The sequence below is a fragment of the Amia ocellicauda genome, chromosome 2 (assembly GCF_036373705.1).
Source record: "Amia ocellicauda isolate fAmiCal2 chromosome 2, fAmiCal2.hap1, whole genome shotgun sequence".
Taxonomy (NCBI): domain Eukaryota; kingdom Metazoa; phylum Chordata; class Actinopteri; order Amiiformes; family Amiidae; genus Amia; species Amia ocellicauda.
Window position 1 is genome coordinate 23,778,992 of NC_089851.1, and position 16,618 is coordinate 23,795,609.

The window sequence follows — 16,618 nt, forward strand, 5'->3', positions numbered from 1 at the left end:
CTCTGCGAAACTGCTACACGAGATGATGTTCTGCGCAGGAGTAATAGCCCTTCTAGATCCATCTGGTAATGGATATCTGAAATACCAGTTGGGGTCAGATACTGGCATCCACACACTTAGCCTGCTGACAAGTTTTTAACATCTTTACAAGGCTCATTCCTGCTCAAGAGAAGCAATGACAATGCCATTCATCAACCTTGCCATTCTCTATACCGATCTATCCCAGGGCTGTCACAAGTTATGTTTTAAGATTATACCCTTAGAGATACACAGTGCTTTCTAGAACTATCCTCTAATCAAATGCTCAGTTCTTTGAGACCCAATATGGATTAAATGTTTAAATTTCCTAGACTCCTGTGAACTGTATATTTGTCTTTATGACATATTGCTCTAAAATAGTTTTAGGTCAGAGACCCCTTCTCTGAATTCAAATCCAGTATGTCAGAATTCAAATATTTGGACAGTGACGCAATTGTAATCTTTTTGTCTCTGTATGCCACCACAGTCTATTTGAAATGAAACAATCAATATGTGCTTTAAGTGTAGACTTGCTTCTTTAATTTGAGGGTAGTTATATCCAAATTGGGTGAACATTTTTATATGTGGTCCCCCCAATTTTAGGGGCTCAGAATTATTTGGACAAACTAACATAATCATGAATTCAATTGTGAGTTTCAATACTTGGTTGCAAATCCTTTGCAGTCAATGACTGCCTGAAGTCTGGAACCCATAGACATCAGCAGATGCTCGGTTTCTTCCCTGGTGATGCTCTGCCAGGCCTGCACTGCAGCTGTCTTTAGTTCCTGCTTGTTCTTGGGGTGTTTTTCCTATACATTTCCTGTAGGACTGATAGCCTGGCATCCACATAGGAATCTTTACTGACTGCCAAAATTAGTTCTGCTCTGCAAATTGTTTTCTGACTGTGTTCGATTAAAAATAAGTGTTGGATGGCAGGTGAACTTCCCATTTATTTCTTGAGATAAATTTAATTTAAACATATAGTCAAAACCATAGTATGTAACATCTTCACTTACAAAACTAAATACAAAAAGTGCTTGTTCCCAATTCACAGTGGCAATGACCAATCTATTGCTCTTTGGGAATGAAAGTTTTAAGTGAAACAAAGTGAGGTGTATGAGGTGATAATTGGCCTGTAAATATTCAACAATTTACTTTGAATAAAAAGCAACAGAGTATAAGTTGAATTTCTACAATTTCTGCTCTTGGAATTTATTTATAGAAGTCGTGCCCAGGTTCAATTGCAAAACATACTGCTTCACTGACTTTTGATGGGCCCTAAGTATGTTCTGAATTCAAAGAATGAGGGGAACTACACTACCAAATATCATATACCAAAATGTAGATATATAGTTCTGTTTCTATGAGCAGAAATATGTCTGAGCTTTCTCTTGCATAGCTCAAAAGAGAATCAAGAGGTGGTGGGGGTAAATGGAAATCTGAGATTTCTGTGGTTAATTCTAAACAAATTGTACTTTAAACCAGCAAATGTCATCTGAATTTAAATAATGCTTAAATATAATTCTGAATATAATGATTGGATTTTTTATCTTGCAGCACCTCAATTTGATTCACCTCTGTTCACTATAATCAGTACACAGAACAGTAGGTTTAGCAATGTTTTTTCATTAATCCCTTTTCTACATTACTGAGTTTAACCATCCTTCATATAATGTAAAATGTAATGGGCAGGCAGAGTAATAATCGATGTGTGAATTGTGTAAGGTTAGGGGTGGTGCTAAAGTTAAGCATCATAGACATCAAACAATATGCCGTTTCTAATAAACTGGCATTTCCATTAATCTCCAAAGCCTTAGATGATTTTTTTGACAAAGCTGTAGGCTGTGTAGAGTGGAAGATATACTGGCATGTGATTCAATGTTTTCTCATTAAATCCTCATAAGTGACAAAGAATGCCCAATTTTGGTGCTGCACTCTCAGATAGACATGACAAAAACAATATTCTTTCATTCATTGTGTAATGAGGCGTCCTGCTAAAGACAAACCCCATGAGCAAATAATCTACAGTCTACATAGTATTGAATCCAGCCATGTTAGGAGAAAAACTGGAGTAACAGTGCTATACAGGACAAAAGCATCCATGTACTGTCACCGGATATTGAACTGTCTTTATTTTTATGTTTCTAAATGAAACGGAATACCTTGACACCACACCGACATGACAAACTAAATATATGTCACAGCTTCAAATAGAAAATGGTCAACGTTTTATAGTATTTAGAAGAATACTCCCCCCACTCCCTGCAAGACATACTTTAGAAGGCCTCTCTGCATGTATTTTTACCGCCCCCAAGCTTTTAGTGAAATGACGACCCTGAGCAGAAAAACACACATTATTATGAAAAAGGTCTTCAAATTGCATACAAATGCCATTAAAAAAGATTTAATGAATTATGCATTTTACAGATTTTCATGTAAATCCTCTCAGTGACAATTTTTTTTATGATATTCTCTGAAGGGTGAGATGATTTGGTGCTGTTAGTGCCAGAGAGTTGCCCTATCCAGATACACCTTCAATTGAGCTTTTAGATGGAAGATGGAAATGCTGTCAAAATGTACAACATATGTTCGATGACATGTACATCATATTGATATTATGAATTTAAAAGTAGTGTTTAAAATTTTATTCCATATGTCTGACACTTCATTTTTCAGTGTATCAATCTCTGGGACAATTCAATTGCATCTAATAATATCTATAATTGTAACCACTTAATACATTTTTAAATGTTTTTCCAACATAAGAGTAAAATATTAAATATATGTCTATATTTACATATGTATATGTAAATATCAAGTTCTCAGAAGTTTAATTTTATATAAAATATTTCCACTTGCTTCGATCTATAGCTTCCCTTTTCCATGTCACATCTACAAAGTTTATTATTTAATCTTCCCATCTTTTGTGTGCTCATCTTCTAGGACTCGTTTAATCTCTTTGGATCCATTCAATAACTTCCTTCATTCAGCACTGGATTGATATAGGCTGGTCGTGTTGATGATTATAAGAAATTAACTACAGTAGCTGTATAACTGATGTGTCTACAAATAATAATAATAATAATAATAATAATAATAATAATGAGTACGTTATATTGGCTAAAGCTTTACTCATCAAAGCTCAGAATGGGGAAGTTATCAAGCTCATGCATTGAGGAGACAACTACTAGTCTCATGAGAGTGTTTGAATTAAGGGGATGTAGACAGCACTAGAAGAATGATAACAGTTTGGTTTTCCATTATTTTATTACATTTCCTTTCACCCACTGATTATATGTCCAATTTGTAAAGTCAACTAACTGTTAGGGTTGCTTGTATTGTGTGAAATATTGTCCGTTTGGACTCCTTTTTTAATGGATGTCATTCAACTTAAACGCCAATTCTCTGGTGCAGGAACTGTGACTAACAATACAACAGTGACTTGAAATGAGCCATGAAAATGCAGCTTTCCCATTATAAGAACTGCTCTAAAGGGTCTCTGGAAAGTACAGTCTTAATAGATTTTTTTCCTTAAGACATAAGGAGTTGAATAGCCTTTGAATAAATGACAACTTGGGTGCCAGTGGTAGATGACATATTCTACAGTCAGGAAAGATTTTTAGCCAGTGGTGATATCTTACTAAGCCTGCACAATTCATTCATATTAAAGTTTATTACAGTTTTGTTTTGCTGGCATAACTTCCTTCAGCATAACAGAAAACACAGAAAGCGGAATAGCATATGAACAGCTTGCACTCTAGTTTTTCGTGATTTTGTAATATAATATATATTCCCTGATGCAAATATCTACTCTTTTTAATAATGCAACTATGAACTAACTAGCAATTTGACTTTGCATTCTAAATATCTGTAGTGTGGCACTGATATCCAGATAGCAACACAATTTGATTAGGTGGGTCTTTTATGGCACTTTTAAGAGCTTTACACCCACCTAAACCTTTTACAGTATCTTTGTGTCGTATACGTATGCTTTGAAAGTAACAGTATAGGCGTTGTAAATCTCAGGGGAGGAATGCAACACGTGGGATGTTGTAGTGAACACATTTACAATACAAACACAAATAAACTAGAGAAGCTGCAGAGCATGAAGGCAACATGGGGCAAACACAGAGAAAGACCATTGCCTGCTATAAATAAGTAGTGTTACTCTCTCAGGTATACTCATGAATTGGCAATGGGGTGACTGTAAGTGTGTCACTGACCTTAGGCAGCCCGTGGCGTTGCGCAGCACCTGTGACGAGTGCAGGTGGAGTTTGCGGTCCTCCTGGTGAGGGGAAGTGTCCCAGCCCGAGTGCGGGATGATCACGGTGTTGGTCAGCACTGCAAGGGCATCCTGGATGATGGGCATCTTCAGAGCGTCACATGAGGATAGGTTCCACAGCACTCCTGAAATCACATACAGGTATCACAGTGAGCGTGTGGAGGGGAGAAACAGGCCGCACTGACACTGACACTGGAAACGGAAACATTTAGTTACCTGTAACAGCTGTACGGTGCAAAAACCTTTTGAATGTGTTTCTCTTTAATTTTGGGCATTGAGAACCCTTCTTTTGTACTTAACACAAAATAATAATACAACTAGATACAATTATCATTAGAGGGAAGATTTTATGTTGTTATTTTATTAGAATATATATATATAATATAAACTAATATATCATATGTAGTATCTACATGCAAATATTTTTATATAAAATTAAATATGTAAATTATGTTTTTATGGAATTTGGAGTTCACAGACGTATTCCACATATGGTTTATTTTTCTAACAGTTTATCACTACTTATGGTACTCCATCTGTTTAAGAATAATCAGAGCCCCTGAAAATCACACCATCTATCTGCCCTCGCACTTTATTAACAGCTACAGTAACGATACAATAACTGAAAATTAAAAGAATGAAATAACTATCTACGAAGAAAACAGACCCACCAGTAAATTAGTCATTATTCATAAAGTTATGTATGTATATATATATATATATATATATATAAACAAGTTGGTAGCTTTAAAATACATTTCAGAATTTAAAATGTGTTAATCCCCATTAATGTAGGCACATCAATTTAAGGTCACCTAAAGCTTGGAATATTTCAGTTTTCATTTTGAAAGGTTTTGAAAAGGACTAAAGATAATATTCTACTGAACTCTGAGAAAGAAAAAAAAAAAAAAGATTGGCATGAAGAACACTACCAGGGGAATAAAGGTATTGCAAATTCTAAATCAACACTGAGATCAAGTCTATTTAATCTGTTTAATATTTTCAAGTGCATTAGGAATATATTCCAGATATAGATCTCTTTTTCATTTTGGTACATTGCATTGCCTAGCAGCAAAAAAAGGGGAGATGTTATTAAAGGTTTTTGGTATGATTAGCTGCAGTTATATAAAAGAAAAAAAAGCTATTTCTTGGGGATTTCAGATAACAAGTAATGGCGTTGAGGCACAGAATAGGGAATTAAGTTCCTTTTATTCTAAATGTGGTTAATATGTGTGCAAAGTTCAAGGGCACACATATCTGTTTGGCACAAACAGCGACGGCTCTAAACACAACCAAGAACTGCACAGAAACAGACACAGAAAGCCTTCATACATTCACAAGTACGTGACAAAACGATTAAGAACGATATCAACAAATTTTTCTCTATTTTTCAAGGTTTTTGTACTCTATTTAACTAAAATGGTTGTAGTCAGGAATATTACAGGCTTGATTTTTGTAGAGACTAAAGTCTGTCATTGACTTAAACTGCTCCAGATGCCTTGGTAACAGTGGATTCAGACATACATGTAACTGTAATTTGACTAGGAATTACTATGTTATTTAAGAGTGTAAAATCGCTTATATCTAGTTGTTTAGGAATTCCTAAACGATGGATGTGCAATGTATGTGTTTTATTGGAAAATCCTTGAGGCCTTAAGGTATTCAAAGAAGGGAGAACCCACTTTTACTGCTGAGAAAAGGTTGGGATAACACGATGCATAAATCATAGACAGTACCATACATTATGAGCAGCATTGATTAATTTGTTAAATGTCATATACATTAAAGTCTAGAAAATGAAGGACCTTTCATTAAAAAAAGCTAAATAAAAATAAAGTAAAACAAACAAAACAACTCCCATTGGTTAAATATCCCCTGTACCATAAAATTGAAGTGCAGCGGTTATTTTTACTGCCACTGGAACAAAAAAGCAGTGCATAGCAGAGCTCCCTGGATCAGCTGACCAGTCCTTGCATAACTGGAGTACTGTATGTGCATTCAGCTGGTAATGAGTAATCATATCACCATCTGAAACTAATACGGACTCTGTCAAAAGCTCTGTGCAGTTCTTTGATCCAGCTACTGCCAAACTATATGGCTTTACATTGCCTATACACAGACAGCACAAGAGGTCAGGGCTAGGCAGGATTGTAGTACCTTTGGAGTGGGGGGTGGGCTGACACCATTTCATAACCTTCATATATCTTCTATCTCTGGAAGGTTTCGGTCATTTGCAGAAGGGAGGAGGGTGCTCTGAGAGAGATTTAAGTGCTAATAAGAACTTAGCTTAAATTTAATATACAATGTGAGGCAGTGCATATTTTAAAATAAAGAATGATCTACTGGTTGGATCAAAAACCTGAACTGTGAAGAATCCCTGAATCGAGAAGCTCTGAAAAAAAGCTCTTTATTAGTATCCTCCTCTCACCATTTTGAAACAACATATCTGCCATTCTCCCTATAGAAGAGAAAGCAAATACTTTGATTATAAATAATAGCGACCACAATTATATCAAGTACAAGAAGGTGTAAGCAGTAAATCCTTCTTAGTAATTTTGGATGCATAAGGACTTGAAAAATAAAATCCACCTGGGAGCGAACCCTTGATTAAACTAGACGTGACTATATTAAAAGCAGAACAGTAAATACAGCAGCACAAGGGATAGCTAATTCCCTAAACTCATATCTGAACAACTACAAACACAGGTTAGGTGACCATAAAGCTTTTAGGTTTGCAAATAAATAGGCCACTTTATGTTTAGGATAAGGAAATATATGCATTATACTTACATTGTAATATATGTCAAATCGTCAAAATAACTTCAGCTTTCATGCAATGTATAGTCAAATATAACTATGCAAATTACAGTTCACCTGCAGCAGCATCCTCTTGTGTGAAACACTAAAACATCATTGCATTTTAAAGTGCATTCAAAGCCAGATCATCTTGGAAAATGTCCTCATTATATAAAGAATTAAAAATAAATCTTGCTTTAGATCACATTAATATAATCATGAAACAAGCTTATCATTATTTCTCCCTGAATTTTCACTCTGCTTAAAGTATGTATTTGATACTTGTTTAAGACATTAGTGCATCTCAATTACACCTGATAAATGTGTTAATAGCAAAATTACTGTAATTTCTGTAACAACAGCTAAATTGCCTTTTAAAATCAGTCAAGCAATACTTTCAATTTACATTCAGAATTGCATCCTAATCTAGGTATACAGGAAAAAAAAAATATCATAAATGAAGATACATCAGTTGTTAAAATGTTTCAGTATTCTATTGTTAATGTACTTTTCCCAAGTACTGTTTGATCACTTTTTCAATAGTTATGATGTTATGGAGATAAAACACTGTATATTAAATGTAACCATATGCGGTATGAAGTATGAAGTTTCTTGGTTCCAAATTCAGTAATTTACTGTCTGAAACTGGTGTCCAATGATGATGGAAAACACCAGAATCTCTCAACAAAACTTTTTTTTATTTTTTTTCCTCAAATAATAGACATCCATTATAGCATAAAGATATTTACCTCTCTTTCAGTTTTATATACATTCTTACTCTAATGCATTTTTAATAACAGTATTTTATGCAATGTTCCTCTAAGCCACTCATTACACAACATCAATATTTACTTGTAATCTAATCATTCATTTACTGAAATTTACTTCTCATAGGTCACATCTTTTATTATGTGGGAAGGTACAATAAGTGCTCCAAATAGCCTTTAATCAACAGATTTGACATGATTTGAGAATTGTTCTTCTGTTCACGTACTTTTACTCCCTATTTAATGCTAAAAGTCATAGACATGGAAATACACAGTGTCCATATTAAAGGTAAAACACTAACAAAAAAAAAACTTCTCATTAGTGGGTAATCTAAAGTATAGGTTTAAAAAGCCTGTTTTGTTTAGATAAGACACATTCTGAAAATGAAAAACAAACCAGTTAATAAGTCATCCATCAATTTGGTCACTCAGTCAGTAAAGCCCAGAGTACTGCTCAGATCAACAGCATCACATTTCCATCAGAAAACAGACAGCACAGCCTGCAAAATCAGTATTACCGCTGATTGCTTTCAATATTTTGTGTATAAAACTGATGATTAATGACAGTGGAAACTGATGGGGAAAACGAAGAATTGCTAAATGACGTGGTGGTGGGGACGTTGTTTCATTTTCTTTAATAGTTTATGGACAGGCTGTAAACCCTTGAGCTCTCAATAGCAGACCACCTTTGACCTTTCTGATGGGAAATCATTACAGTCAAATAACTACAGATGTCATACTTTTATAAGTGGTGACGGATTAAAATGGTTCATATTCATACAATGTCAAAGGCTAGGCAAGGACATTTCTTTTGCATGTTTTTCTAAAGGATCAGAAATATAGTTTCAAGGCATATATTATTATTATTATTATTATTATTATTATTATTATTATTACTACTACATTTCTTAGAAGACATCCACCCTTACACATTATTTTTACCTACAATTACCCATTTATACAGCTGGGTTTTCACTGGAGCAATCAAGGTGAAGTGCCTTGCTCAAGGGTACAACAGCAGTGCCCGCCACCTGGGACTGAACCCACAACCCTCCGCTTCAGAGTTCAGATATAAAAGTACTCTGCTGAACGGGACACAAAGTCCATGTTTTTAATAGATTTCATCCCTTTTTACGAGAATGCGCATTTCCTGCTTATAATATTTGAACAGATACTACATAATGGGTCAGATTACTAAATTATATACAAAATGTATTCATTTTCTATAAAGTACACTGTATGATATCAAAGGGTTCTATTGACAAAGTTTCTTCTTCAGGAAAGTTTCTTCTTTAGATCAAAGTAGAAGAAGTAAAACAACAAAACAAAAACAGTTTTTACAAACATGTATTCCTAATAAAATAGAGATCATGAACTCTGTACCTACATCAAAAGAAAGAAGTTTAGAAATGCAGACCACTGAAGAAATAAATATAGTATTTGGGTCAGGAGGTAAGAATGACTGGGCACTCAGATTCATGTGGGAGAGCAATAAATGTAGAAAATGTAGCAATATATGGGAAAATGTAGTGTAAACCACCGAGTTGTAATCTGTGATTGGGCCACAAAGAAAGTACAAAAAAGAAAAGTACAAAACTGGTAAAAAGTACCAAAAACAGTCAATTCAAAAGCTATCAATATTATTTTCTCTGACATTTTACATCTGTTGTGCAACCTTTGTGTAGACTTGTTAGTGTTTAAATTGCAATCTCAAATTCTTGTCTTACATAAGAAAACGGTCAGGTCTAAAAGATACAAAGAGTATCTCCATTTGGAGCTGCACACATTGCTTATCCTTGCAGAGTGAGCAAAACACAATGTATTTTTTTCCCCAACTAATGTTCAAACCCAATGGGGGAGAGAAAAAAAGTGGAGGGTTGTAACTGTTCAGGTAAAACCCATTTAATAACACCCGCATCCCAATTTTAATAAGTGGGCACAGAAAGAGAAGATTACAAACATGAAAGCAAAGGATGAATTTTGAAACCCAGGGAATCTGAAACACAGGAACACAATAAAGGCAGTGTGATGCACGCTGCTCTATCGGCCCTGAGGGAGCATGTACAGCACATATTAAAGAGCGGAGAAGGGGATGGAGAATGGAGCCGTGTGAAACGCCACAGGAAACTAAAGTGTGTGGAAACCAGGATATGCACATTCAAAGGGAAAATTCAGCTTGGAGACGATTTTCTCCTCAAACATTCATGAAAAATTTGAAAGTTACCAAACTCTCTCACTATAACAAAAGTAGCTATCGATAAAAAAACACCCTCAGTCCTCATTACTTTAGTGAGATACGAAATGTAAGCCCTTAATAAGTAATGCTTGTGCAGACATCCTCAGGACTACACAGCATTTGCAAAGCCAAAACTTCCCAACATATGGCATTTTTCTTGACTGTTAATGATGCCAGGAAATGAGTAATGCTGAAATAAAGCAGGCATAGCTTATGCATTACTACCACATTCAATTCCACTGCCACACAGGTTATGTTTTATTAACGGTGAGGACCCAAATAATTAATGTTGACAATAAAACACCACTACTTTACATGTGGTTTAATACTATGGGTACTGTGTATCATTTAATCCAGAAACTGAGCCTGGTGATGCTATTTATGGCATTATTTGTCTATATTGGACTACTAGAAAGCACAATGTAGAGGTGATTGCCGATTGATATAAACTGAACAAGAGATGTCATTTTTTTCTCCTCCTAGCTCAGTCACACAGCAGAAGGCATTTCTCTGTACCCATATTTCCTAACTGTAGAATATTAATCCTTCACGGTTATTTTTTTCTTTTTTCTTTACGCTTATCAACACATTCTTTATAAGCTCTTAATATGTTTTATTAGATAATGGATCATTCAGCATATTTATGGCTGGGGGCAATTCCTCCTTAAATGAAATTTTTAATGAACATAATCGCTCTGAACCCTCAGTAGGAAAGTGTTTTAACATCAGTTTAAGTTTAATAAGATTTTAGCATTATAGTACTAAATAAGGCACAGTGGAGGCTTATTCCTGAACACCCTGGTATAGCATAATAAATTGTCCCTCAATAAAAGGTTGTGATTAGCTGTGCAGTCACTGTGAAACATTCACAGCGATTTGAGATAAAACAGCTAATGTCTCCAGTTCAGTCATTTGAAACAAAAGTTTGGATTACTCTCATTTTATTTAAAATCCAAAGCCATATTATACAGCTTGGAACAATGGGGGGGCGGGGGGGGGCGGGATGACAACAAATAAAACCTCACAATAAAGCACTAAGTTTCATTGCACACACACACACTATATATATGCGATTTGCCGCTGGAGATGGTGAGGATTTTCCCCCTTATGCTTTTTTTTATCCCCCCCTCTGGTTGTTATATTTTATTTGGTTTTGTACTTTCAGTCTCAGAATTGAATAAGTAATTTCCGAAATCTTACATAAGACCAGTACAGTAAAATATAAATAATCTTCTTAACTGTCCTTATCGCTGATCGGCCTTTTGTTGTTGTGGTGCTGCGCTGTGACCCGCCGCCTGTTGTGTCGCTCAATCACATCACGTCCTCATTCGCTGTTTTTTTGAACTGGCTCTCTATAGCTATAGCTTCCATTACATTTTCCTTTAAATATCAGCGGAGTAGTGTAATGAAAATGAGCTTGGACTTATTGGATAGTAAACTGTTGCCATCACCTGATGTTTAACCATTACATTTAATTAAATTGATAATATAGCTAAACATTTTTACACAAATGTTTACTAGACATCATATTAAAATACAGATATCCTAATGCTGCCTAAACACAGGGAATTATTCATTTCTGTATATGATTTCTACCTCTTTTGAAATCGCCCTTCTGCTGAGCTTTGTTCCTTACTGTGGTATAGTCGGAACTGTTCAGTTGCCCATGATAAGCAAGCCAGTTATGTAGTTTTCATGCAGAAAAGCCTAGCCTGACTGTACTAGATGGAAGTGTGTTACTGAAACAAGACTAAATAAAAGGTAAAAATGTGTTGACGTAGGTGAATCATATATATTATTTAATGGTTTCCTGCTGAAATATTTGTCGTCTGGCCAAACAATAGTGTGAACGTTGAGGAAAAAGTAAATAACAAAAAAACTATTATGATATTCTGGGGGACTCTAGCCATGGCGAGATTCGAACCCTGGCCTCCCATGCCACAGCACAACAACCTTACCACATTGTTAAAAGGCCCAACCCCTACTGCAACCACAACCACAACCACCCACTGTCAACAATGATTCGCCAGCATTTGTTTTTTTTCTAAAGAAAACCAAGATTAATGGAACAGAAAGGTATAAACCCTGCACTGACCCAAACTGTAATGCTTGTAAAAATCATGTTTGGTCCGTCTCTATCCATCCAAATATAATTGTCAAATTTCAACTGGTCATTTAGTTATATAGTGTATTTTAGCCTTATTAACACCACCACACACTCCATAATAAAGTCATTCGAGTCAAACCTGATGCATATCTGTGTGTTAAGAAACACCAAGGAGCACAAGAGGACATTGATTAACTGTTTACCGTGGCTGAACTGTGGGTATCTTGGCTGAAGCCTTCGCCCTGTAGCCAATTAGAGTGCTGGCATGTCAGCTTCAAAGTGTTGCAGTCGATTGCGGGTCTGAATAAACATGTAGCACTGTATCACAGTCAAAGGCAAAAACACACTAGCACAGCTGGGTACAGGAGCAGCTAAATGGTGGCTTGTATTAACACAGCTCTCCATAAGCCACAGATTAATCGTTGACAGAACAAACCTTCGGTGTTGACGAAGTTGACCTTGAATGCTTGCCACTCACATTTTCATTACTGCTTTCAGTAATTCAAAGCCTCTGGAAGTAATTTTTCCTGATTACAATCACAGTGAAAAAAGCATTCTGCCTGGTGATCTCATCCTTACTTCCCTGGCTGCATGGGGCTTATTAAGTATGTTTATTTTTTTACTTGACTACTATTTTTCTACTACTACTTGTTTTCCATGACTGGCCTCCATACATTCATTTTCAGTTTACAGTTGTATACTTATATATACAGCCTACCTTCCACATATTGAGCCATAGCTTGAAGGTGTTTTCTTTGACATTGATCAACAGCACACAGCAGGGAATATAGATGTAACCTGATATTACTAACTCTGCAAGAGGGGGCTCTGTCTGTCTAAGACACAGATCCTCAGCCCAAAACACAAAGGTAATATTAGGGTCAGCACATCTGTCATCTTCACCTGACTTTAAAACTTGATGTTTGAACATTTCCTTATACTCTTCAGTTCTCCAACTCCCCTAAGGGTGACACTTCTCATTAACCCTTTAAACTCCAAATGAAAAAACCTAATTCATCAAAAAAGATTAATCCTGTCAAAATATTGTAATGCAGGAAGTAATAATTCACTTCAGAATCCAACTGGGGCTTGTCAGGTAGCCACTTCTCATCTAATGACAATATCCTCTGTCATCCTATCCTCTGTATCTACCCACTGTCAGATTCTTGAAATAACATATTTTCTAATTGTTTAGCTGGAAATGTTGCTAATGGAGCTGCTCCAAACTTATTTTGTGTCTTTTAATGATCTATTATCTTTCCAAAACAAGACAAGTTATAAAATCTGCAGGTTCTCCTTTACGCACTCGCTCTGTGTTGCTTGATTTTTGCAAGGATATTGTTTCCGTGTTTTGACTACTGCAATATAGCTTGGCTCAGTAAATCGCACAAAGCCTCAGCACTCAAGCAAGACCTGTTGATTCACGATGTTCCTACACCTAAATATTCAAACTTATGTGCATGGATGCCAGTGTTCAAAAAATAATGGAGGTTGGGAGCTGGGCTGTGTAGACACTTTTTGGGTGTAAGTGCTGAATAATAAGCTATGCACTAGCATGTATAGTACAGTATAATATAATGTATGTATAGTTGTAATCTAGGTAATGTATAACTATGTATTTTGTTATGTAATTGTACTGTGTATTTACAGTGTAATAACCTGGTAACTACCGGTGTAATTACACCTATTTACACATTAATTGTGCATGGTTACAATGTTTTTACTGTGCTAGGGTTACATTTTACATTTAGTGTCATAATGTAAAGTGTTACTGTAATTTTACATACAGACATAATAAGTAACATCATAAGTAGATACATGTTACCTACATTGTAACTATTTTACTATAGAATGGGTGAATACATATTTGCATAAGATGTTTCTTATCACACAAGAATCTTCATATTTTATCCAGTACCACGACACACATGACATATTGGCCTTTTGTTTCATTTTGACTGAAAGTTTGCAATAAATGCCTTTACTCTGTACCACAAATAAAATGCAAAGTCTTGCTCTACCAGAGAATTATTATATTCAGAATAAGTAAAGAAAAATAATATAATATAATATAATAAAATTTAAAATACATTTAAATAATATCAAAATGCCTCTATAAGGTATTTCATGTGATGAAGAAAAAAATTAAATAATTCAAAATGTTTCAATTAAAACATAAAAGAAATGGATAAAACATGGATTAACAAAGCACAACTGAGAAACAACCTTAATAAATCTGCTACATAATATCTTACCATTTACAAAATCACTTACCTAATAGTGACCAGACATTATCCTGTTTTACCTTACCAATGGATTATGATTAGTATCAGGCCTGAACAACAACCTGCTTAGAAGGTCTCACTGTGTTAAAACCAGCCCCAGGCAAATTCAGTGGTTTTCGTAAATCCGAAGTCCATATTGACCGGTTTCATTCTGGATGAGTAAGTCAATAAGGATTCCCAGTTATTACAGTAAGTTTAATTACGAAGGCCTTTTTCTCCCTTTTGTTTTGGTATCGGGAAAGCTTTCACACCAACGTTCGAATATGGTCTAGTAAATCTGATTTGGTCTAGCACTATGGATTTTCTTTTTTCTGCCTGTGGAGTTGGAATTACATATGTTAAAGATAAAAAGTTGTAAATGTCTGGAGGTGAAACACTAGGTTCACTTAAATTTACAAACTAACCACGGCTATGAAAGAGGTGCAGGGTATTGGATTTTTTTTCCAGATAGCGCCGATGTGCTGAACACAACATACTGGTCTCCAAACCCAGCATTTCAAACACAGAAAAAAATCGTATATATGGAACATGACATTTACTCAGGGGTATGTTGGGACCAAGATCTTTACAAAATTGTGAAAGAGGAGGATAACTCATTTATTACCACTGACAAGCCGCTATTGGCTTTTACATCAGGATAAGAAGCGTCACTGCAGGAGAATAGAAAACAAACTAATTTGCCTTTCAAGTAGCAAGGGAGGCTGAAATAGCCTGACACTGCACCTAGAATCTTAGTATGCTGACAGCTGGCATTTTCCACTTATTCTGAACACTTTAAGTACATTCATGCACAAGGTACTGTAACGCTGATTTGCACACTTATTAGACAATGAGAAGTTTCAATTCCTCTATGTATGAGCAGGTGTGTCTGATTAATTTGTGATAGGAGTCGTTTTGTGTACCCCATGTTGTATCACTTTTCTCATTTGTATGTTAATTTTCTTTGATATAATAAAGACAAACATACAAACAAATATCTCCTTAATATATCCGTCCTCAGTGCATCTTCAGTAAACAAGTAACTACCTTAGGAAATAATCAATATCAGTCATTGTATAAACAAACCCTGTATCAATTGCTTACAAATAACACAACCTGTACAATATCCAATATATGTGTAGTTATATGATATTAGTGTAGTTAAATATTACTATTTAAAAATGTCATTAATTCAAAATGGTGCCATCATATTTAACACAATTCAACCTGTAAGAGTGGGGGTAGATCTGTCCTGTGGCCTTATACGATACCAGCATGTCAAAGCGATTGAGCTAATATCTGAGATTTGTAGAAGAAAAAATACACAATGATGATAGTTATATTGCATCATTGTACAGCACTAAATTCCAAGTTTTCTGAAAAAAAAAAAAAAAAAAATATATATATATATATATATATATATATATATATATATATTTTTTTTTTTTTATTATTATTATTATTTATTTATTTATTCATTTTTGGGTCAAAATTCTTGGAGATTGCCATTCTCTTTATTATCAGCTATATTAGTGCTGGCCAGAGAAACTTGAACAGGTGAGAAAAATGCACAAAGAAATAAGGGGGAGAGACAGAGATTCAACCAAGATTAGAGAGGGATGTTCATCCTTTGAATTAGGAATTCAATACTCCCATTTCACTCACCTAGACTTGAGAGTTTCAGCTGGAAGATTGAGCATCACTATGGACTTCCTTAAGCATTATTAAAGCTGGGCTAATATCCAAGAATAGGTGGTAAACTTATTCTCTTCCTCCACTACAATAAACTACACAGATTTTATTATTTTTAAATTATAAAATATATGTGAATATATGAGCCAGGGCAAACAAGAAACTGAACAGATACTGCTTTCTTGATTTTATTTTAATTTAAGCAGGAGTCCAGATATTAAATATATAGCCCTCACTGAGTCCTTTGGGTTTAAGTGACCTATAGAAAATACATTTGCCTCAGTGCTTGTGTCTACCATGTGGATTTAAGCCTTTAAAACAAATGTTTTCTTTCAAAACCAATAACTTCAAATGATTGGCCTGAATATGGGAGACAATAGAAACATTCTGTTTTCTGCTAGAGAAATTACATCTATTTATGTGTTAAAATCAGATATCACCTCAGGAATAGCTTGC

The 16,618-nt window shown here is 35.0% G+C and overlaps 1 protein-coding gene across 4 annotated transcripts in view; it reads right to left on the reverse strand.

Annotated features, from left to right (window-relative positions):
* Positions 1-16,618, reverse strand: part of ctnnd2a (catenin (cadherin-associated protein), delta 2a) — a 315,486-nt gene that overhangs the window by 75,976 nt on the left and 222,892 nt on the right. For all 4 annotated transcript variants that reach the window (XM_066721567.1, XM_066721557.1, XM_066721537.1 and 1 more), the window contains one exon: positions 4,242-4,425. In XM_066721567.1, the coding sequence (XP_066577664.1) occupies positions 4,242-4,425 (184 nt within the window). The remainder of the gene's footprint in view (positions 1-4,241; positions 4,426-16,618) is intronic.